Genomic DNA, 24,860 nt, shown 5'->3' on the forward strand with positions numbered 1-24,860 from the left:
CTAAGTTATCTCTACTAAAGTAGAGAAGTGCTTCTGACCTTGACTTCTATTTTTTGTTTGTTTTTGTTTTGGTGCTGGGGATTGAACCCCAGACCTTGTGCATGCCAGGCAAGCACCCTACCATTGAGCCACACCCTCAGCCCTAAGTTATCATTTTGAAATGGTTGAAATGGTGATTTTTGTGCTAAAATAGTAAATGTTATATATATAACATAGAATTTAAAGCAATTTTAAAACACATAGTAGGGTTAGGGGTGTGGCCCAGTGGTAGAGCACTTGCCTAGCATGCATGAGGCTCTGGGGTTGAACCCTAGCATCCACTCCCCCGGCCAAAAAAGAAAAAAAAAAAAAAAAAAATCACAGCAATTTTATTTTAGTTTGTTTTTTTTAACCTCTTATGGTCCTCCCCTACCTTAATTTTTTTCTTTCTTTTTTTTTTTTTTTTTTTTTTTGGTACTGGAGATTGAATCTAGGGTGCTGAACCACTAAGCCACATCCTCAGCCCTTTTTATATTTTTTGAGACAGGGTCTTGCTAAGTTGCTTAGGCTTTGCTAAATTTCTGAGATTGGTCCTGAACTTGCCATCATCCTGCCTCAGCCTCCCAAATTGCTGGGATTATAGGTGTGCACTACCACCTCAACAATTTTAAAATGTTTAAAAACAGGTATCATTGGCAAAAACTAATTTTTTCAAAAATGATCAAATGACATAGTATGTGTAACTTGTTAAAAATGCTTTCTAGGTCATGCACTATGATTTATTTTTCCTGCCTACAGTTGACCTGGGCACAGTGGTGAACACCTATAATCCCAGCAACTGGGGAAGCTGAAGCAGGAGAATTGCCATGTTTGAGGCCACTGCAGACAAGTTAGTGAGACCACATGTCAAAATAAAATAAAAAGAAGGGCTGGGGATGAAGCTCAGAGATAGAATGTTTTTTAATCCATTCCCCAGTACCAGAAACAACAACAACAACAACAAAAAAACCATGAGGGGTTGGGATTGTGGCTCAGCAGTAGAGCGCTTGCCTGGCACATGCAAGGCCCTGGGTTCGATTATCAGCACACATAAAAATAAAATAAAGATATTGTGTCCAACTACAACAAAAAAATGATATTTATTAAAGAACAGACATCTGAGTTGAAAAAAATTAATTAGAGGGACAGGTATTCAAACACACAATCATACAAAGAGACAGTGAGGTGGTAAAGCTAACTACTCTCTAAAAATTCAGGAGTTCTAGCCAATGCAGTATTCAGGGGGAAATTATAGTTTTAAATTACCTAAGAACCTACCTCAGACATTTATGACAAAAGTGTCAAGGTAAATTAGTAAGGATACTCAAGTTGGAAGTACATTAGACCAGAACACAAACTGCTAACATTTCGTCAAATTCATGAGAGCAGTCCAATCTTGTCAAAATTTGCAAAAGGTGTTTATTCAGTCCATATTCCGTGGTCAATGACAGTTGAGTTACTGATCTCACAGCCCCTTCCCATCTGAGGCTGGACTCTGAGATAGAGTTTCCAAATTCCTGGATGACCTTAGTACTTTTCTTTTTTCGGGGGAGAGGGAGTGCTGGGGATTGAACTCAGGGACTCAAGGGCACTCAACCACTGAGCCACATCCCCAGCCCTATTTTATATTTTATTTAGAGACAGGGTCTCACCAAGTTGCTTAGCACCTTGCTGATGCTGAGGCTGGCTTTGAACCCGTGATCTTCCAGAGCCTCTGGGATTACAGGCATATGCCACTATGCCTGGCTAGTGCTTTTCTTTCTTGTTCAGCATGAGTTTGCCTAAGTCAAAGTCTGGACCTCATCCTGGAAAAAGGTTTGCTTCTTATATCAAGGTACACTACAACCCTAACTCTTGCACTCTCCTTTGTACTTGTAAAAAACATTGTGACTTAAAATTACAATGACCACAGTAAGACATATTGGCATGTACCTGTACTTAGCAATTGGGAGCTGAAACAAGAGGATCTTTTTTTTTTAATATTTATTTTTTAGTTGTAGTTGGACACAATATCTTTGTTTTTATGTGGTGCTGAGGATCAAACCCAGGGCCTCACATATGCTAGGCAGCACTCTACCACTGAGCCACAACCCCAGCCCACAAGAGGATCTTTTGAAGCCAGGATTTTGAGACCAGTCTGGACAAAATGATGAGTGTTTTAAAATTAGAGTGGTCTAAGCACACATGGGACATTCACAAGTTTTTGTTTCTTCAATTTCTTCTAGAATATCTTTTTCTTCTGTGCTAACTCCCCTTCTGCTTTAGGAACAATCTGGTATTTCTCAGTGTGGATCCCTGTGTGGCTTGGGAAGCCCATATACAGGTTAATCCTACTAAGAGCTGTTAAGTGCAGAGGCTTTGCTCAATGACCAAAGAAAGTACATCTAACCCCTTACATTTAACATTACTCTCTGTATTATGAAGCATGTGCACCAAAGATTGGCTTTGGGGGCCATCAATCCTACGTCCAGCCCCACTATGTGTCCTGGAAACACTTATAAACTCCACCATTGTAAGGATAGAATGGAGCATATTGTTTTTTTTACAGTGACACTGTTCAGCCAGGCACCTGCCTATAATCTCTGCAACTAAAGGCAGGAAGATCACAAGTTCAATGCAGCCTCAGAAACACAGTGAGACCCTATCTCAAAATAAAAATAAGGCCTGCGATAAAGTTCAGGGGTAAAGTGCTCCTAGGTTCAATCCAAAGAATCACACACACACAAAAAAAAGAGTAAATAAAGCGACAGTGTTCAGATACTTGGCAGTCTCTATAATATGTATATCCTTAATAGCCTGAGCAGTCACAGGTGTTTTTAAAGTAAACACAAAGATTTTAACCTATTTGCATGATTTTGTGGGGTTTTCTGGATCAAGTGAATAGCAATCCATTTTCATAGATCATCTCAGACTCCTTTGAGGGGAATAAATTCTCATATATGACACCCAAAGTACAAGTAACAATAGATCTTTATCAAAACTTAAAAAATTTCATTTCAAAGGGTACTGTGAAGAAAGTAAAAAGGCAATCTATATAATAAGAGAAAATATTTCCAAATTATACATTTGATAAGAGATCTGTACTAAAATACATAAAGAACTCTACAGCTTAATAACAAAACAATATGAAACTGGGCAAAGAAACGAAACTGATACCTCTCCAAGAAGATACACAAATGGCCAATAGGTATATGAAAAAAATACTAGATATCATTAGTCATCAGAGAAATGCAAATCATGCATGGAAATATCACTTCATACATTGTGAACTATCTGTTGGTGCACCAAATTGTGGTAGTGCTGGTGTATCTTTGCTGATGGTGTCACCAGTAATACAATATTTCCAAAGGAGTCGTCAATTGGCTTGGTGTCGTGGCATTTCTGTATCCTCCTCCCTTCTGCTAGTGATGGTTTAAAATTTGGGGGCCAACAGAGGTGAGGCAAAGAAGCTCACCCCCGCACTGGCACCAAGGCCAAATTTGGGGGCCAACAGAGGTGAGGCAAAGAACCTCACCCCCCCACTGGTGCATAGGCCTATCCACAAGTATGGCTGTATGCTGGACCAGTAGCCAGTGACAGGTATGATCCAATTGCAGTGGTACCAACCTAAGACAGGAGACTGACGCCTAAAGGTCAGCTCATCCGATGACGGGTAAGAACCATATGTTGTATTGGACAACCTAACAGGCAGGGTCCCTAGCCACATTGCTTGTTGTTTAATTAAACAGAAGGGGGAAGATGCTGAGAGGCATAGCCAAGTAGGAATGATGCATGCTTGGCATTTTTGGTTGAAAGGTGACCCCAGCAAGCCATTGAGATGATAATGATTATGTTAAGATGTGCATTCAATTGGAGATTAGACCCCTGCTGTCTGCCTAGGCCTGCTACTTTGGAGCTCTGGCAGGACTACCGGAGGTTCCCATTGGTTGGGGAAGTGCGGTAGGAGGGAATTCCGGAGGAGGGATTTCCTGTTGGATTAGTGTGTTCAGAGAGAATGCCGCCATGGAATTCCCCCCAGGGAGAGTGTGTGGAGTGGCATTGGCGGGAGTTTTGGAAATAAAGTTTGTTCCTGCTTGAGTAGCTCGTGATTTTGTGCCCAGCCAGACTGTGGCACAGGACAGTTAGAATTAAAAATAGACAACAAGTATTGGCAAGGATGTGGACAAACAGGGACCTTCCTATACAGCTGGTGGGGATATAAAATGGTCTATTGGCTCTGACAAACAACTTTCAGCCCTTAAATGGTTAAACAGAGCACATGACCTGACAATTCCACTTCAAGATATCTATACAAGAAAAATGACAACATATGTCCAAACAAAAATTTGTACATGAATCATTATTCATAATAGCCAAAAGGCAAAAAACCCAAATGACTATCAACTAACCAATGGAAAAAACAATTTACAAAATATATATTGATACAGTGAAATGTTATTCAGCGGCTAAAAGGAAAAATACTGATAAATGCTACAGCATGGGTGGACCGCGAAAACATTATGCTGCCAGGTATGGTCACTGTAATCCCAGCAGCTTGGGAGGCTGAGGCAGGAGGACTGTGATTTTAAAGCCAGCCTTAGCAACTCAGTAAGGCCCTGAACAACTTAGTAAAACCCTGTCACAAAATAAAGAGGGCTGGGGATGTGGCTCAGTGGTTGAGAGCCCTTGGGTTCAATCCTCAGTACCAAAAAACAAACAAACAAAAAAAAAGCCAAGGGGGAGCTGGGGTTGTGGCTCCGCAGTGGAGTGCTCATCTAGCACATATGAAGCGCTGGGTTTGCTCCCAAACACCACATAAAAATAAATAAAATAAAGGTATTGTGTCCAACTACACCTAAAAAAAAAATTAAAAATTTAAAAAAGAAGCCATTTCACATGGATTCCATACATATGAAATGTTTGGAGCCAGTGGGATAGACAGACAATAAATTCGTATTGCCTAGGTCTGAGGGATGATGGAGGAATGGGAAGTGAAAGCTAAGGACTGTGGGGATTCTTTGTGGGGTGAAGGAAATGTTCTGAAACTGATGGTAGTGAGCCAGGTGTGGTCTACCTGTAATCCCAACTATTCAGGAGGTCCAGGTGGGAGAACAGAAAATTCAAGGCCAGCATGGGTTACAGGGTCATAGCAAGACCCTGTCTCAAAATAAAATTGAAAAAAAAAAAAAAAAAAGGATGCGGACATAGTACAGTGATAGTGTTTACTTAGCATGCATAATGCCTGAGTTCAATCCCTACCTAGCACCTTAAAAAAGAAAAACTGTAGTGATGAATGTACATTGCTGTTTTATTCAAGACATCAAACCATACCCTATAAATGAGTGGATTGCACAGTGTGTGAATTATATCTCAATAAAGTTGTTTAAAAAGATCACACAGGGACTGAAAGTGTAGCTCCCTGGTAGAAAGCTTGCCTAGCATATGAGAGGCCCTGGGTTTGATCCCTAGCACTGCAAATAAATCAATAAAATCACACACTTTTGTCCATATATTTATATATTATTTTATTTACATATATGTGTATTTGTAGACTTATTATCTTACAGTTTCTGTGGGTCAGGAATTTGAATTTGGTCAGCTGAGTGCCTTGGTTCAGGGGCTCCTGAAGTGTGGCAAGATTTCAAGTCTCAAGGCTTAAATGGAGTAGGATATGCTTCCAAGCTCACTTGGGCCACTCCACAGAACTGCCCATAGCATATTAGCTGACTGCCCCGAGGGTGAGTGTCCATGAGACAAGAGTGAGCACCCAAGCAGAAAACAAACTCTCTATAATCTATTCTCAGAAGTGACATCCCCTCAGTCAGGAATGGTGGTGCACACCTGTAATCCCAGCTGCTTGAAAGGCGGAGACAGGAGGATCATAAATTGGAGGCTGGCTTTAGCAGTTCAGCAAGATCCTGCCTCAAGGGGCTGGGGATGTGGCTCAATCGGTAACGCACTCGCCTGGCATGCGCGGGGCGCTGGGTTTGATCCTCAGCACCACATAAAATAAAAATAAAGATGTTGTGTCCACCGACAATTGAAAAACAAATATTAAAAAAAAAAAGATTCTGCCTCAAAATAAAAAGGGTTGGGATGTAGTTCAGTGCTTGCCTAGCATGTGTGAGGATTTGGATTCAACCCCTGGTGTTAGGGGGGAAAAAAAGGTGACATCACCTCATTCTTACCATATTGTACACATTGGAGCCATGTCAATAAGTACAGTGCTTGTTTAACGGAAGAGGCCAGGGCCAGGCAGCACAAACACTGGGAAACAACCAAGATCTTTTACCAAACTCTACCTCATGTTCTTTTGAATTCTCTCTGCAACCAGGCTCTAACTTTTGGGCTTCCATTTTCATTACTGCATTGTTCAGTACTACATTGTTTTAGCAAGAATTCTACTACATTGGATTAGCCAGAATCCCCACCCTTCCTATCTGACCACTGTGCTATCTGACCCCTCCAGGGCCAGCCTGCAGCAAGAACCTGTTAGGTTTATTGAGCCAGAATCTCCCCAACCCCTGATGTTTTCCATCCACTGACACTCACACTACTCCTTGGCTATAAATTCCCACTTTTCCTTGTTGTATTTGGAGTTGAATCCAATCTTTCTCCTGTACTGAAAAAACCCTTCTGCCACATGGTTCCTGCACAAAATCTGCCTTAACTTTTGTGTGTGTGTGTGTGGGGGGGGTGTGTTCCTAGGAGTGGAATCCGGGAGCACTCTACACTGAGCTACAGATCACCCACCTCTACCTTTTTTAAAATTTTGAGACAGAGTCTTACTAAGTTGCCGAGGCTTGCCTTAAGCTTGAATACTTGCAATCCTCCTGCCTCAGCCTCCCAAGTCGCTGGGATCACAGGCAAGTACCACCATGCCTGGCTGCTTTGACATTCTTCAACAATATCATGATTTTTTCTTTAACAGAAACCACAATTAGATATGTTACAGTAAAACTTCTGAAAACCAAAGATGGTAATAAGCAATTTAAGAGACAGCAGTAACACTGGTAATTATTTGTCAACAGAAACAACGTAAACCAGAAGATAATGAAATATCTTCAAAGTGTTGAAAAAAAAATCTGCCAAATCCAGAATTCTAATTTAAACACAAAATAAAAACATTTTTAGATAAAATTTGAGAGAATTTGTCATCAGCAGATTCCACACTAAATGACATTAAACAGGGAGTTTCTTCAGACAAAAAGAAACTCATTCCAGATACAATCCTTTAAGGAGACTGAGGTAAAGAAAACTTCTTTTTGTTTTGAAAGGGCCAGAAGGCCTGAGGGGAGACATACAAAGACTCTGGAATCAGAAATCAAAATGGCTCCAGATCTTTTAACAGCAAATCTTAAAGTGAAAACACGGGAAAGTGATGCCTTCACAATTCTAAAGGAAAAGTACTTCCAACCTAGAACTTTACACCGGATCTCCCTAAGGTGATCCAAAGACATTCACACACATGTAAGGTCTCAAAATCATTTCCTTCTATGCACTCTTCTTCAGGAAAATACTAAAGGTTATGCTGTACACTGAGGCAAGGGACAATGATGGAAGCAGGAGGAATGGAACCTGAGGGGGAAGAGGGAGTTCCAAGACAGGGGTGCCTAGCCACCTGGAGAGCAACCCGTCAAACTGTATCCCATCAGGATTTGCCAGACATTCTAAGATGGTACTGAGTTCTGGGAGGATGGGCCATTAAATGAATTACTGAGAACTTAATAACAACATATGAACTTTAACCGCATTTGTTAAATTTTAGTTGACTCAGGATGGTACACAAACTATGCTGAGGTGATGAAAGGAAAAGCTACCATGTTTCTAAAGACCCGGCCCTTCTGACCTCCAGAAAATAACTGGCCTTTTTTGGTTTCCAGGGGTCCATAAAAACACAAAGGCTCAGAGGACAAAGGTAGCCATACCAGTTGCAGGGGTCCCAAGAACCACAGTCATGCTCTGGGGTGGAGTGCCTGGACACTGCAGTCACAGTAAGAACCAGGGCCACATATCCCCCATATCCCATGATATAATGGGGTGATGCCTGACACAAGATTTCTGATAATCTCAGAGAACAGGGGCTCAAATCTAGATCTAATTTGATTTAGACCACCCAAGAAATATGATTCCTCAAAGCACAGTAGATGTCTGTTCAGATGCCTATCTTGGTAGGACTGAGGGACAAGAACATATCCATTCAGTTCTCTTAATCCACTCTACAATTAAAATTGCAAATGGAACAGTGGCTAATCTATATGATGACTGGCTATTACTGAACCTTTCAGAAAATCATCAGCATGTTAAAGGATGATCCCATCATTTACTCACATGACATCCAGTACAGAATCATTTCGAATGACCTTGTGGGAGACATCAGCTAGCAGGAAGAGACCTCCATCTGTCCTGCGGATGCTGGCTGCATAGCCAGGCCAGATCTGCAATCTGAAGAGAGAGGTGGCCTTTACCCTAGAGTCCCAAAGGAAAACGGCCATTTCCATACCCCCAAGTGAAATAATATTTTGAGCTGATATTGCCCTTTCCTGATAACAATGAGGAAGCCCCAGGAAACAAACTAAATTAAATTGACATTACTAAAGTTTACTAAAAATCCAAGCTAAAAAAAAAAAAAAAAAAAGTTTAACTAATTGTATTCACTACCATAAAATTGTTGAATTTTTGTCCTTAGTATGATAGTCACAATGAAAATTTCCTTTCCAGTACATTCAAAAGTAAAAAATAATAAGGTGTAAAAAACCACCAACCTGTGTTGCTGCAATACCATAGCACTTGTAGGGTCATAGAAGTTTCTTCCCACGAGCTTCATATCTAAAAGTTTCATTACCCTGAAATAAAGAGCAGGAATGAGCTTTCTCTATATATACATTTTTTTCTTTTCTTTTTTGCAGTGCTAGGATGACCCAGGGCCTTACACATACTAGGCAAGTACTCTAACACTGAGCTACATTCCCCAGACCTACAATGGGTTTCCTAATAGAAAAATAACAAAATTAAGCTCCATTTCTCTTATTTATGATTTCTTTTTGAAACCTAAAGGGTCAGAAATGTTTTTTTTTTTCTTTGTACAATCCAAATTTTCTGTTAAGACCAGTGTTGCTAAAAGAAAAATAAAGATTATCAAAGCATTTATCTTGGAGTATGTGCAAGTGACCGCAGTCTTTCCTCCTTACTAGCTAGCCAAATACTGAGTTATCTGCCAGGCTTAATTTACATTACTTGTCACCATTAGCTAAAGAGTATACCAATTTCTAAGTGTGTGAATAACAAATATGGCAAATAGAATTAGGTCTATATAAGTTCTATTTCATCAAATAAGAGGAAGTTTGGGAATAAAAGCTGTAAGAAAATTAGAGAATCTCAAAAGAAATTAAACAATTATGAGCTGTCTGTAATCCTGAAATTCAGGAACTGGAAAAATTCTCCCAACAAATATTTTCAATTATCCCCAAACCCAATCAAATTTACCCAAACTTGGCCTATCACTTGTGAAATAATCGTTAAGTTAGCATCAAGATAATCCATTTACTTATTAAATGCTTAGCAATCCTTTTTGGATTATTATATATTATAAATAACAAATATATTTATTAAACATTTAATAACTTAATTATTTATTTAAACCAACTATACACATACACACTGCATATAATGCTATAAGCTTCTTGAAGAGCACTACTGCAAATACAAAATGGAAATTAAAGCAAAGTAAGACTGCAGCTATTTTCTCACCGTCGAAAAACAACATTGTAGAAGGGAATGCACAAATCAGAACAGGGCTCCAGGATCTTTGTCAACTGAATCTTAATGTTGATCTCGGCATCATCAGTTTTCCTTTGACTTTTTAACTCAAGAACCTAACAAATAAATATATACACAAATAAAAAGAAGTGACAAAATTACCAAGGCCTAATCTAATCCAACAATACCAAAATATCTCAAAATGTTTCCCCCCTCACTTTGATACCTACAAAAGCAAAGTCACAGCATGACAACCAGAATTTAAGAAATTATTTGGTAATATAAACCCAATAAAGTTTGAAATTGAAATTTTAAGTCATTCTTTATCACTGAGATCAACGGTCTCTTATGTGAGAAGGTACTTCTTATAGAACTCAAACTGAAGAATTTTTATTTTGTTCTTCAGATATCTGCCTTCCATCTAAAAATGAAAAGGTTCAACTCTATGGTTTCCCACCACTCAAAACACCAGACACTCTTAGGTTTCACCCAAAGTACACGTCCTCTTTGGTCTCACTTGCTGAAGCTTAATAGGCAGATAGAGAATAGATCCATCAAAAGCAGTGACATTTCCAGTGACAGCTTGATGGTCTTTCAACATGCCAAACCTCATGCTTTTACACTCCACGTTGGGGCTGGAAAATAATAAAAAGGATTTCACTTCAATGTGGCTTATATAACAATATTTACTACAGCTGTGCAATAGGTAAAGGGGTTATCAGAGAAGCAGCGTTTGTAAGTGCTCCATCTAGTGGTCATGTTAAAAAATACATAGATGTCTAATAAAACTACAATGGACTCAGGAACACCTGTTCATCACAGAAACATTGGGAAATATAGGGAAAACAAAAATAAAAACAGGGCTGGGGCTGAAGCTCAGTGGCAGTGTGCTTGCTTAGCATGTGTGAGGCACTTGGTTTGATCCTCAGCACCACATAAAAATAAACAAATAAAACAAAGGCATTCTGTCCATCTACAATTACAAAAAATAAATAAATAAATAAAAATACAAACAATCCATAATTCTAACCCCAAGGACATTTACCTTAACATGTCAGTGTATATAGCTAGGGGACTTTAGATCAGGGGATCAAAAACCTTTATAAGGGGCAAATTATAAATATTATAGGTTTTGTGGGGCAGATAGTCTTGCAAATCTACCATAAGACTCTGCCATAAACATATGTAAACTACTGTGTAACTATGTGCCAATAGAACTTCATTACAAAAACAGGCTATGGGCCACGTTTGACCTTTGGACCAACTGTGGTTTATTAATTCCAGCTCTAGAATCCTCAGAGGAACATACTTTTTAAAAAGGTGCTTTTTAAAAAACAGGATTTTACTCTGGTTATTTTTCACTTAGGGCTATTTCAATATTTTATTAATTTTCATTGTTACAAATATTAAACTTCAAAAAGTATCAGCAGCTACTCTGTACAACGATTGTCCCATTATATCACAGTAATATACAACCTTACTTTACAACTCCAAAGTTTGAACAAACACAAGGTTAAAAAGGTCAAGGGTGTTCAAGTATGTGAAGAAAGACTTTTAAAAAATCAAGTAGTAATCCAACATAGTTGTCCCTAAAATTAAACACTCCCATGCTAACATCACATTTCTTTGAAAAAATTTTAAATACAGGTTGAATATAACTTTTTTTGAAAGGTTTGGGACCAAGTGTTTTGGATTGTCGAATATTTGCAGATATAATGAAATTTCTTGGGGATGGCACCTCGGTTTTAAAATGAAATTCATTTATGTTTGATATGTACCATGCACATAGCATGAAGGTCATTTTATCAGTATTTTAAATAACTTTGGGCACCAAATGAAATGTTATGGTGTGGAATTTTCCACTGATGTTATGTCAGTGCTCAAAAGGTTTCAGATTCTGGAGCACTTCAGACCTGGATATACAGAGCTAGCCTCTGAACACACTATTTAAGTTTCTCTTCCTAAATCCCCTTCATGTACAATGGGGAAGCTGCAGAATGCCCACTTCACTGAATCTGCTCAGTATTCTCTCACTGACCTAGAAGCACCTTCACATTGCAGCTTCACAGGTCCATATCTACAATCACAAACCCTACATTCCATGTCTTCTCCATGGCCCATTCAATGCTATGTGACCTCAGATCTACGGGAACTCAAAGGACCATTTCTGTTTCCTTAAGGTTTATCAAGTCATTCTCAGAGAAAGTCTCTACCCTCTCTGCAACACTGGTCTCCTCCCCTCTTCCTTTCCCAGCAGGCCTATTCCCTTTCCTGGCTCCTTCCCTGTTCCTGCTGGGCTTTCCTACCTCTCTTGAAGCCACCCTGCTGCACACTGGAACTATTCCTTTCTCATTCTTATTACAAGCTTTTTTTTTTTTTTTTTTTTTTAATGTGTGCCACACTGCTGGCTAGAACAGTGGTGAGAGAGAGAATTTTAATATTTATTTATTAGTTTTCGGCGGATACAACATCTTTATTTGTATGTGGTGCTGAGGATCGAACCCGGGCCGCATGCATGCCAGGCGAGCGCGCTACCGCTTGAGCCACATCCCCAGCCCCAATATTACAAGCTTTTAAAGTGAGTGCCGATTCACTATTTCTCATGGCCTATGCTCTCCCTGCTTCTTTAAATCTTTTAGATATTTTTCTCTATAATTCAAACAGAGGAATTAGGAAATAACCAAGAGCCCCCTTGTAAGTAAATCCAGCAACATTTTTTCCTGTGGCCAAAGTCAACCCCTTCCTCCTCATTCAAATTAAGTCTTCGTAACTGTTTCTTTTCTTTGGTCTTCATAACTGTTTCTTTTCTCTTCAATTCTTCCACTTCTACTATCAATTAGAAGCTGCCCTTCAAAAATTTAGACTCCCTAGTATAGCCACTTTGGGAAAAGGTGGGGGGGGGGTTCCTCAAAAAACAAAAACAGAATTCCTATTTGAGCTAGCAATCCCATTTATGAATATATATCCAAAGGAACTAAAACCAGTACAAATCACTCCTATGTTTGTTTCATCACTATTCACAATAGCCAAGACACATCTATTAGTGCTTGAATGAATAAAGAAAATGTGCTGTGTACACACATACACACACACACACAAATACTATACTATACTGTCTTATTTATAAAAGAAGAAATTCCATCATTGTGGCAACATGGATGAACCTACAAGACATTATGCCAAGTGAAATAAGCCAGGCACAGAAAGACAAATTCTCCACAATCTCACTTATAAGTGGAATCTAAAAAGTCAAAGTCAAACTCAAACAGTGAGTGGAATGGTGGAAGGCAGTGGGGGAGAGGGAGAGGAGAAATGTTGGTTAAGGGCACAAAGCTCCAGTGAAATGAGAGGATAGTTTTAAAGATCTACTGCACAGCATGATGACCCTAGTTAATAATCATGTGTTATATATTTCAAAATTGCCAAGAGACCTTAAATACTCCCATCACAAAACAAGTAGGTGATGTGATAGGTATATGAGCTTGATTTAATCTTTCTATAATGTATACGTGTATCAAAACATCATTTTATACCTGTAACTGTCAATTTTTTAAAAATTAGACTTCTGTCTTCTTATTTTTCCCACAGGTATTTCAAAGCAGTCACTCACTTTCACAATTCCTGCTAACAGTTTCTAGTTAATAAATCCCCTAAGATCTTACAAGAAGAACACAAACTAATATAAATCTTAATTTTTTTTAAAGAAAGTTTTTTTTTTAAGAGAGAGATGAGAGAAAGAGAGAGAGAGAGAGAGAGAGAGAGAGAGAGAGAGAGAGAATTTTAATATTTATTTATTTTAGTTCTCAGCGGACACAACATCTTTTTTTTTTTTCGTATGTGCTGCTGAGGATCGAACCCGGGCCGCACACACGCCAGGCGAGCGCGCTACCACTTAAGCCACATCCCCAGCCCGAGTTTTTTTTTTTTTAATATTTATTTTTCAGTTTTCGGCGGACACAACATCTTTGTTTGTATGTAGTGCTAAGGATCGAACCCAGGCCGCTCGCATGCCAGGCGAGCGCGCTACCGCTTGAGCCACATCCCCAGCCCATAAATCTTAAATTTTAAAAAAGGATGATAAATCCTAAAGTTATTGACACATAATTGAAGTTCTTTTCCTTTATTTCCTCACCCTCAAATTTAATCAAATGTCGACTATGACAACACAGGCAGAGGAGGACCCAGGTTTTGTGGGATACAGAGTACATTTAAGACAAGGAGTACCAAATTAGTCAAAATAACTTGGAAGGGCCACATGCAAGTCAAAGGCCCTTAAGCTTTAAGTAACTTAAGCTTTATTCGTTTCACATTAAATCCAATTCTAGCTTCATACAGAAACCTGTATTTCTTCAGTTAAAATCTAAATTGTTAAAATGGTTTAAAAACATAAAACACAAAAATATTAATCTTAAACTTCCTGCCAGGATATGACTACAGACATCACTGCATGGGGAGGACCACCAAGAATTATCATAATACTGTTACATCATGTGCATGTATGAATGTAGAACAATGAATCCTAAAATTATGTACAATTATACTGCACCAATAAATATATGAAAAAAAGAATTATAAAGAAAAACATTCAGTTATTCCAAGGAAACCACATCATTCCTGCCCTCTAGGAAGTGAGTGACAGAGAGAATAAATGCTGTAAATACCTGAAAGTCACATGATATTGATAAACTGCTTCATTATGACACTGTATTTTGATGAGGTTCAGTCCCAAAGATTGAGGTGTTCCTTTTGATCCTTGCTTCACAAAAAGCTCTCTGGGGGAAGGAAAAAAAAAAGGAATGCAGCCAGAGCATGTAGTTCTTGTTACTCAGGGTCTGAGGCAGGTGACTTGTTTTCACTCAGAAGTTTGAGATGAGACTAGGGCAACATGAAAAAGAAAGTACCCACATATATACCAACAAACAAACAACCCACACCAACAACAAAAAGGTTGTGGAAGTGATTTTTTTCACCCTTCACTTAACATAAGCCAAGAACCAAGATGTACAAATGCAAGCTTTGAAGACTTGAAATCCTTAGCAGCATGTAGTTAGATAGGCAGGGCCACGCTACCTGTCCCAAACATAGTGCTGGAGCGAATGAGGCCAGATAGCCAAGAGCAAAGACCTGGTTCTGTAGAAGGTTAGGCAGTGCTGCAATGTTTCTCCTAAATTATTTCCTTGTCTTAACATAAAAAAAAGAACTTGGAAATGGTAGGAAAATGACAGGCCATGAGTCCCCTCTCTGGTACATACCACTATATATATTCACTGTGAAACCCACTGCACTTCCTCAGGAATTGTCCCACCTCTTTGTCAATCTCCCTAATGGCAAAAAAAAATTAAAAATAAAACACACTGTCTCCAAAGGAGGGCTTTGAACAGAACAGAACAGTGTTCCAGCCCAAAGGCAAAGATTAGAAGGCACCCCTCAGAAAGCCCTCTGCCACCAAGGCAGGCTCTGGACTTACTTTTCCTTGTGTTCCATGGTCAAGACAGGAGGGCAGTCTGAAGAATGCAATGAGGACTGGGGCAAAGGTGGGGGTGGTGACAGCCGTGGGGGATCTCGAGTGGCCAGGCTAAACACACTGGGAGACTTGTCGACTCCTCTGCCTATACCACCAGCTGCTCTTCCCAATGGTAATAAAGAGGAATCCAAACTCCCTCTTCCAAGCGCACTGAAATGGTGAAGAGGTAGGCAAATTAGAACTTTCCTAGTCATGTTTATATCTGCGCTTCATCTAGATCATTCTGTGAGTCTACATTCTCTTCCCAGAGGAGTCAGCCAAAGAGGCCCAGGCACAGCCTCAGCATTCTCTCAACATCGTGATGTCATGATTCGCTCACCAACAGCCATCTTCCAGAGCAGAAGAGAGTGCATGCGGTTCACCCAGATAAAGGAACCTCTCCAACCAAGGCGCTTCTTGGGAGGTAAATGAAGCTGTGGACAACCCAGGGAGAACCACTTTTCATCATTGCCAGTGACTTCCTGGATTAGCAGCAGCTCCCTGATCCCAGAAAATGTCCGTCTTGGCAACATTAATGATAACATGCCCCCTCCCAGTGCTTTTCTTTCACCCTGAACCTGACAGTTGCATGAGAAGTAACTTTACCCACCGATTCCAACCAACGGAGGCCTCTGCCAGCTTGCTATCCCCAGCAGCCAGCACCAAAGGGTCAGGAAATGTGGGACGAGTTTCTTCTTTATCCTTGCGTGCCATGTTAGCAGACAAGCCTCGACCCAAAATGCCTCTGCCTGAGTGGAAGAACCAAACTCAGCTGTGACTGTGAGTGAGTATATTTCAAAGCACAGTTATTTTTCTTAGGATAAACTGTACAGATTTAGGCATCAAGCAATCATACATACAACCAAAGTTTCTCGAGTTAGTTTTTCACTTACCTAAAGGAGGCACTTCCTGTTTCAGAGGGGTCCGGGACATTGTCTCAAGGCCCATGCCTCGGAACATGGACACCAAACCCACAGACTCCTGGGAAAAGTTGATGAGTAAGTTATTTTAAGATGAAGTTTAAAACCCTAGAAACAATGGCTTTCTTGAAGCCTTGGTAAATAATAAAAATCAGCTTCTCCAAATTCTATAATGTTTTAAGACTAAGGGACAAAAATATTTTATAAAACTGGGCATGATGGTGCACACCTAAAGTCCCAACAGCTCAGGAGGCTGAGACAGGAGGATCACGAGTTCAAAGCCAGCCTCAGCAAAAGTGAGACACTAAACAACCCAGTGAGACCCTGTCTCTAAGTAAAATACTAAATAGGGCTAGAGATGTTGCTCAGTGGTCATGTGCCCCTGAGTTCAATCCCTGACACACACACAAAAAAAAATTATACAATTTTTTTCAGGCCAGTTATGGTGGTACATACCTGTAATCCCAGCAGCTCAGGAGGCTGAGGCAGGATGATTGAGAGTTCAAAGCCAGCCTCAGCAAATTAGCAAGGCCCTAAGCAATTCAGTGAGACCTTGTCTCTAAATAAGATACAAAAAAGGACTGGGGGTGTGGCTCAGTGGTTAAGTGCCCCGATACTAAAAAAAAAAAAAAATCAGGCTGCGGGTGTACTCAGTGGTAGAGTGCCTGCCTAACACATCCAGGGTTCCATCCCCAGGACAAAAAAGACAAAAATGTTTTCAATACTAATGATCACAGCACTTTAGAGTTTCAAGCATAAATTGTTAGTTAGAAGTTCACAATCTGACGGGGTGCTGTAGTACTTTCTGTAATCTCAACTACCTGAGGGGCTGAGGCAGAAGAATCATAAATTCCAGCTTGGGCAACTTAGCAAGACTCTGTTTCAAATAAAAGAAAAAAGCACTGGGAATGTAGCTCAATGGAAGAGTAACCCTGGGTTCAATCTCCAGTACTGGGAAGAGAGGTAATTCCATGATTTTGATCTAAAGTAGAATTAAATGCAAAAGAAAAGAATTACCTTTTCCATTTTTCTAGTTTATTCTTTGTTTATCCAAGATAAGTGGGAAAAAGTATATGGGCTAATAAATTTTCAGAAAGAACAGATCACTTATGGGTATTAGAAATTTTCTTAATATTCTCCAACAAAACTGCTAGTATTTTCCTGTAGCAGTCTGAAAAGTTTACTACAGTTACACAGATTAGAGCTGTGACATGACTAAAAGCCACCCACAGACTCGAGCAATTCATCTGAATAAACACAAGATTATTGTTGTTCACTTTTCTTCTAACAGAATATTAAACTGACACTGACAACTCTAAAAATTATCATAACTGCATTATTAAGTTCTTCCTGTACATGCTCTTTAGCTTTGACATATATTAATTATAGACAAATACTGTTCTTAAAATTACTCTATAATTAACAGATTAAGGATGCACACACCCATTCACACTGCAGTAGCAATAGTTGAAGATCCTCTTTTTCTTTATTTGGACAAAGAACTTTTAAAAGGAAAAATCTAACAACTGTTATCTCAGATGCAAGAGTAGCTGTCAATATCATAGAGCCCAACCAGGGTGAAAAATCTGAACACTCAGAAAGAAGCAACAGGGTGTGTGTGTGTGTGATTTTATTTATTTTCCCTGCTCCCCAGTACTGGGGATTGAACCCATGACAGGCAAGTAGTCTACCACTGGGCTACATTCACGACCCCTTTTGAGAAACGGTCTTAAGTCACCCAGGCTGGCCTCAAACTTGCAAGCCTCCTGACTCAGCTTTCCAAACAGCTAGGGTTACAGCTGTACTTGTTCAGCAACAAGTTGTACTTTTAAGCCTCCCAGTTGTGGATGGATGAATGAATGGATAGACTAAAGCTAGAGGACTGATCAAAGGCCCTTACCCAAGCCCATCCATTGTTTATTATGAGGTACTTTATAGACTCGTAACTCTAGGATTTGAATTTTATACCCAGAAGATGCAACTATTTGTTGAAAACAAACAACCTCTTCATTTTGGTATGGACTTCCAGGTTCCAACGAACCCTGAAATCCACTCCTTCTCTGTTCACACAGCTAAGCTGTATGCCAATCCTGTGCAACCAAATGTGGTCTTACCCTTTGTGCTGACTGGCTCTGTGAGCTGGGTACCTCTGGCTTTCCAAACATATGGCCTCTGCCTGCAGGCCCTGCCCTACCCAGAGCTGAGTCCAAAGGTCGAGGAGTTTGTGGCCAACGGCCTGGCATCCGTACACCCCTGAATGGTGGTCGGACAGGATCCATTGCAAGTCTGAAAAGTAGACACAGATGTTGAACCTGTTCTGGTTAATCACCTGTCAGCATTGGAAAAAAGATTAAATTCCCAATTGTTTTCCTTTTCCTTAGAGAAAGACTCACAAAGCATTACAAAATATACATATATATTTACTTTAAGTTGATGTGACCAGGCTTTTATAACATATTCACTTGGAAAGCTTCTATATGAGCCTGGAAAATTCTAAATACCTTCCATTAACAATCCTTTAAAAGCCCAATCTCTTCTCAAACTTACATTTTCTATCCAAACAGCCTCAGATAATTCAATTCTCTAAGTTAACCACCTGTTGTAGAAGGATCTACATTTTATATGTGGGAATGATTCTGGTTTATAAACTAACATGGCCATATCATAAAATTATTCTAATAAATATCTATAGGATTTTGCCCTCCTTTACCAAATTTTAATTTTTTCCAGTCTGTAATTGCATTAAGCTCATCTCCATGATTTCTTTGGTCAACTCTCTGAATCTTTATCCAATTCCTTTCTACAAAATGTTTCTTTCAAACTCCACTAGAACAGAGATCTCCAGGGTACAGAGCCTTTCTACTCTGAACCTACAATATGGGCTGGATCTCACAATTCCATTTAACACTCTTCCCATTCCCCAAAATCTCAGGTCCACCAGGCCTCTTCAAAATCACTTTGTATTCTACAAATTTCAGGACTCCCTCTCTGTAACAGCTCCTCTTACTGGCCCAACCTGCCTCTAATCCCTGAAATTGTTGTTTTGTTGTTGTTTGTTTTTGCAAACAAACAACATAGAATCCAGGGCTTTGTGCATGCTTAACACACACTCTACTACTGAGCTACATCCCCAGGCCCAAGAATCTTTCTTAACTGAAAATTAAGTAAGCCTCTTCTTAAAGTTTGAAAATCTCTCCATGACAGATCACCCCATGCATATGAAGAAAAGACAGTAAGGGTGGAGGTAGTCAAGGATTTGCAAAAAGTTTGTAACTAATCTATCCTTTCTTAAACAGTTATGCCTTCATTCTCAGATTACAATGGCTCTCTCCTTTTGTTGCCAAAACCCTGGATTCCTTGCCCACATTTCCCCAACCCCAACTAAAAATCCAGAACAATCAGTTGCCTAACTGGCACATACTGAGAGGTGCTATAACACCCACCAATCACAGAATCCTCTTTCTCCACCCTTCCCTGAACCGCACCAGCATTTCCATTGACTTGGGGCACTCCTTTAAAGTCCATTTCCTCATTTCATTGGTTAGCACTCTGCTGACTGAAAGGTTCAACAGGGAAGGGAGCCAGGCCAGACCAACCTTCCCTGCCTCTTCAAGCACTGCTCTGAGCTGGGGCACTAGGCCTGGGCCTAACCCCAAGCCAGGACCCTAAAGGCAAATCCACCCCCCCACACTTTTTCCACCTAGGGAAAAGAAACTTTTATTCAAACCAACAGCTCTTGTGCGGGTCTGATTACCCCCCAAACCTTGCGAGGGTCCTCCCTCCTCCCTCCGGACACCTTTCAGTACTTCCCCAGTGCTCCGCTCCTCCCACCCACCCACTCGGCCTCAAATAACGACTTCCCGCCCCCGCCCCACCCAGAGCCCCAGGGCACCTCGCGTCTCCCGGGAGGTCCGGAGTGGGTGGGATGGCCCCACCCACCACCATATGCTAGAGCAAAAGCCCACCCAGCCCTTACCTGCAGCTTGGCCCCCTTGGCCTTCCACACCTGACTCCTGTCCTCTCACCTGGGTTTAAGTCCTCCCCAGGCCCTATGGCACCTTGAAGAACATCGCACTCAAACCCATCCGCCACGCGGAAGGATCCACGTGCTCCCCACACAGTTTTCCGATGAAACTCAAAACCGGGGCTTAGCCCATTGGACAAATCACATGCCACTCACAATATCCAGCCATCTCATTGGTTCTTCTGCAAAAGAGGCAGTTCATTTGGAGCAGCTTCGCTTTGCAAGGAGGTTCATCCGAAAAGGATTGTTAGAAATTAAGCGGCAGCCTGAGCATTTAAATGTTTTTGAGGTCCTGACTCCCTTTCCGTGGGCAATTCTTGCGCACAGATTTAGCTTACATGCTCTTGTGGAAATTGACTTGCCCCATTTCTCCCAATTAGAGGATATAGTGATAAAAACACACACGCACCAGTAATCTTGGGACTGGATGTGTAGCTTAGTTGTGGAGTGCTTGCCTAGCTTGCACAGGCCCCCGGTTCAATCTGTAGGCATCAACAGGGTTGTATGGAAAGGTACAAACGATAACGTATGTAAAATACTTAGTACAAGGAGATGCCTGCCCCGCCCCATTATTGGTACATTATTGGATGAGCTGAGTAGAGCTTCTTCAAACTAGACAATTATTGATTCTGCAATAAAAGCATATTTTCACCCAAAGAAATATTTCTTACCCTTCTTCCAAACATTTTGGCAAGTAATTTTGCCCCATATCAACCTATAGATTATAGGAAGTGATTGGGGCCATTTCTGGAAGATTTGGCTATGGAGACCTCCAGATAGCTCTGCATGGAACTGAACTAGAGGAGGATTGTTGACCTTACCCTTTAAGGTCTCAAATATTTCATACCTTGTTTTAATCCATATATTCAAGGATCCTCCTTTCCATCTTGAATGAGAATAGAGTCTGAAAACTATTTGGAGTAGGAAGGTAGGAATGAAATTGGCAGGATGTCCCCTCACTGTTTGTATAAGTTAACATTGTAAATTCCTCTACCCCTTAACCTGCCTAACTTAGATGTTACATTGTTATGTTATAGATAGGATTCTGTTACTTATGCAAACATTCAGTAACAAGTGCAATAAAAATCAGTTACATAAGCTATTCTGTAACCTTGATGAAGTCCCAGCTCCCAATCCTTTTTGGAACTCTCTCAGTCCTTTTCGGAATCTACACCTGCATGAAAGATAAATTCATCATACATGAAACAGTATTTTAGGGACTGGATTCAGCAAGTGATATAAGGCAACAGTAATTTTCAAAGCACGTCTGTTTTATAATCTAAATCAAGATCAACATAAAAAAAGGGTACATATTGGGTTCCTTAGATTGCTACACAACATTCATGCAAGAGAAGGTGGCCTCTGTACAGTATTTGTAGCCAGTTCATACATCATGAATACTACTTATTTCACTAAATAAAAACTCATATCATCTTGGTGTTGATTGGAATTTTTTTTTTTTTTAATAACAGGATTGAACACTCCACCACTGAGCCCCATATGCAGCCCTATTTTGTATTTCATTTAGAGACAGGGTCTCACTGAATTGCTTAGCCCCTAACTTTTGCTGAAACTGACTTTGAACTTGTGATCCTCCTGCCTCAGCCTCCAGAGCCACTGGGGTTGCAGGCATGCACCACCTTTCCTAGCTTTGGTATCAGTTGGAGATAAAAATGATGAAAATGCCCAGTGGTTCTGGAGGCTAAGGTAGAAGGATCACAAGTTCAAAGCCAGTTTCAGCAAAAGTGAGGAACTAAGCAACTCAGTGAGACCCTGTCTCTAAATAAAATACAAATTAGGGCTGGGGATGTCAAGTGCCCCTGAGTTCAGTCCCCAATACACACCACCCAATGACAATGGTCAAAATGGGGTAGGTGTTTAGCTCAGGTGGAGAGCGCAAATATACTATGCCCATGGCTCCAGGTTCCATCTCCAGGAATGGGGAGTGGGGGTGGGGGATGGGTGAAGGTCTCCCTGAAATATGGGCATTTGTTTAGAATCTTTCAAAAGTTAATCAACAGTACAGAACAGGCTGTGAGCAGGCCATGTCCTGCTCTGAGTCATTTCATAATGTATAGAAATGCAGATTTCAGGCTGTGCCTGGTTCCTGAGCTACTCCATTTTGAGAACAAGTGCTAAAGCAGAATGACTTGGTAACTTGTCTGGGAAACTAAATAACCACCAGATGGGACTTGGAAAAGAATAATGCTCACATTTCTGCTCTGCCTGCCCCTAGATACAGAGCCCTCCATTAGTATGCCCTCCCTCTTCCCCTCCATAGGGTGCGGGGACCACCATGGCATATAGATAGCAGTGCCTGTAGCAGGTGGGCTTTTGCAGTAACTTAAGCCACAGAGCTTTTCATGGCATCCAGCAGCAGCCCCGCTGTAAACCACAAGGTCATCTTGGAATTAAGTATATTCACTGAGGAGGCAAAATCCTCCATGTGACCAAGGTGAACTTCCTTAACAGTGAGGTGTTGGCAGGACACTTGATGTCACCCTTCAAGGTTTGGGGGCTGAAGAAAGCCTGGGTCTCACTCTGGAAAGCAGTATGGAGAGTCCTCACAAAACTTGGAATAGAACCACCATGTGACCCAGTTACCCCACTCCTTGGTGTATATCCAAAGGACTTAAAATTAGCATACTGTAGTTGCATCAATGTTTATAGCAGTTCAATTCACAATAGCTAAGCTATGAAACCAACCTAGGTGTCCTTCAACAGATGAATGGATAAAGAAAATGTGGAATATTAGTCATAAAGAAGAATGAAATTATGGTATTTGTTGGTAAATGGATGGAACTAGAAAATACCATGCTAAGTGTAATAAACCAATCCCCCAAACCCAAAGGCCGAATGTTTTCTCTGATATGTGGATGTTAACACACAATAAGGAGGGGTGGGTAGGGAAGAATAGAAGTAGTTTGGATTAGACCAAAGGAAATGAAGGGAAGGGAAGGGGAATGGGAATAGGAAAAATAGTAGAATGAATTGGAAATTGCTGTACTATGTGCACATATGATTGCATGACTAATGTAATTCTCCATCATGTATAACCAGAAGAGTGAGAAGTTATACTCCATTTATGTATAACATATCAAAATACATCCTGCTCTCATATATAACTAATAAGAACACATAAAAATATTTTTAAAAAAGGGCTAGGGTTGTGGCTCAGCAGTAGAGTATTTTCCTAGCACATGTGAGGCCCTGGGTTCGATCCTTAGCATCACATAAAAATAAACAAATAAAATAAAGGTATTGTGTCCAACTATAACATATATATATATATATATATATATATATATATATATATATATATAAAACACCAAGAAAAATAAAATAAATAAATTAAAAGCCAGCCTATGCCTCATATGCACAAGGCCATCGGCCATGGGTTCAATCCCCAGCACCAAAAAAAAAAAAAAAAAAGCAAGCCTAGGTCTCTCAGATGACTACCTGGAGATGGCCAAGCACTTTCAACCTCATGGGTTCTCCAGCAATAAGGCTAAGGTGGGCTCTTTGGAATGGTTGGCTGTGCCTGGGTCAATGTCTCAGACATGGGCAAGGACGACACCTTCTTTGGGACAGATTGGATGTTGGAGGAGATGGATCTGAAAGAGTTTGACCTTGATGGCCTGTTGAGAATAGGAGATCTGGAAACCATGACAAATGACCTTTTGGCCACATTAGATAACACATGTGATATCTTTATGTCCAGGAGACTAATAAGGATCCCCCGCCCCAGACAATGAACCCAATTGGCCATCTCCCAGAAAGCTGAACAGAAATTGACCAGTTTGCCCCATTCACCTTCTTGCAAAATCTTCCACCAAATCTGGCATTCCTACATTACCATGATCCCTCAGTGTATAAGGGAAGAAGATGCCCTCAGATCATGATGGTCACATCTGTGTTCGCTGCGAGTCCAACCTGAGCTCTTCCCAGCATAGCCCCTCTAACTTCCAGGGCTCTCCTGATAGGAATCTTCTTTCTGCCCACCCCAAACCTTACAACCCTCCTAGGGAAAAGATGGTAGCAGCAAAGTACAGGGCAAGAAGCTGGAGAAAAAGCTGGAAAAAATGGAACAAAACAAGCAGCAACACTAGGGACCACCAGAAGAAGAGGATAGAACAGAAGGTCCTCACTGGCAAGTGTCAAGAGTTAGAAGAATAAAGCTCTAAAGAAAAAGCAAATTCTGCGGCCAAGGAGATCCAATATCTGAAAGATTTTCTGGAAGAGTCCTCTAGTGGCTAATCAGGAGAGCCGTGTGCTTCTATGTAGGTGTGTCTTGCGTTAAAGCTGTATTGTAGTAAATTATTTTGTAGTGCAATTAAAAAAAAAAAGACTGTCCAGAACAATCATAAGGCATGAAGTTTGTGATCATAAAAGAGAACCACCCACAAACTTAGCAAATTAAATCAGAAGTACATGGATGCATGGGCATATCAAACCCACATCAGAAAAACCAGGCCCACAAGCTCATCAGTCTCACCAGACTAACACCCTCACCTGAAACCCATAAAAGGAGAAGCACCCCAATCCTAGTTAATGATAGCACACACACACCCATGATCAGATCATGCAGCGAACTCAGCATGAGGTCAACATGAAATCTCAACTCTGTCTCTGGGACTTCAGCTCAGCTGTCTCCCGC

At 40.5% G+C, this 24,860-nt stretch overlaps 1 protein-coding gene and 1 pseudogene across 1 annotated transcript in view; one reads left to right on the plus strand and one right to left on the minus strand.

The window, feature by feature from the left end:
• The window catches only part of Piwil2 (piwi like RNA-mediated gene silencing 2), a 54,736-nt gene extending 36,278 nt beyond the window's left edge, over positions 1–18,458 (minus strand). Inside the window, exons 1-9 of the mRNA XM_076852300.1 lie at positions 18,294–18,458; positions 16,153–16,240; positions 15,870–16,008; positions 15,224–15,430; positions 14,418–14,528; positions 10,274–10,391; positions 9,748–9,872; positions 8,763–8,843; positions 8,329–8,442 (exon numbers count right to left, since the gene is read on the minus strand). Coding sequence (XP_076708415.1) covers positions 8,329–8,442; positions 8,763–8,843; positions 9,748–9,872; positions 10,274–10,391; positions 14,418–14,528; positions 15,224–15,430; positions 15,870–16,008; positions 16,153–16,240; positions 18,294–18,458 — 1,148 coding nt within the window. The remainder of the gene's footprint in view (positions 1–8,328; positions 8,443–8,762; positions 8,844–9,747; positions 9,873–10,273; positions 10,392–14,417; positions 14,529–15,223; positions 15,431–15,869; positions 16,009–16,152; positions 16,241–18,293) is intronic.
• Positions 18,459–22,068: 3,610 nt separating this feature from the next.
• Positions 22,069–24,460, plus strand: LOC143397455 (cyclic AMP-dependent transcription factor ATF-4-like; annotated as a pseudogene).
• Positions 24,461–24,860: the final 400 nt, after the last annotated feature.

The sequence above is a fragment of the Callospermophilus lateralis genome, chromosome 4 (assembly GCF_048772815.1).
Source record: "Callospermophilus lateralis isolate mCalLat2 chromosome 4, mCalLat2.hap1, whole genome shotgun sequence".
NCBI classification, from domain to species: domain Eukaryota; kingdom Metazoa; phylum Chordata; class Mammalia; order Rodentia; family Sciuridae; genus Callospermophilus; species Callospermophilus lateralis.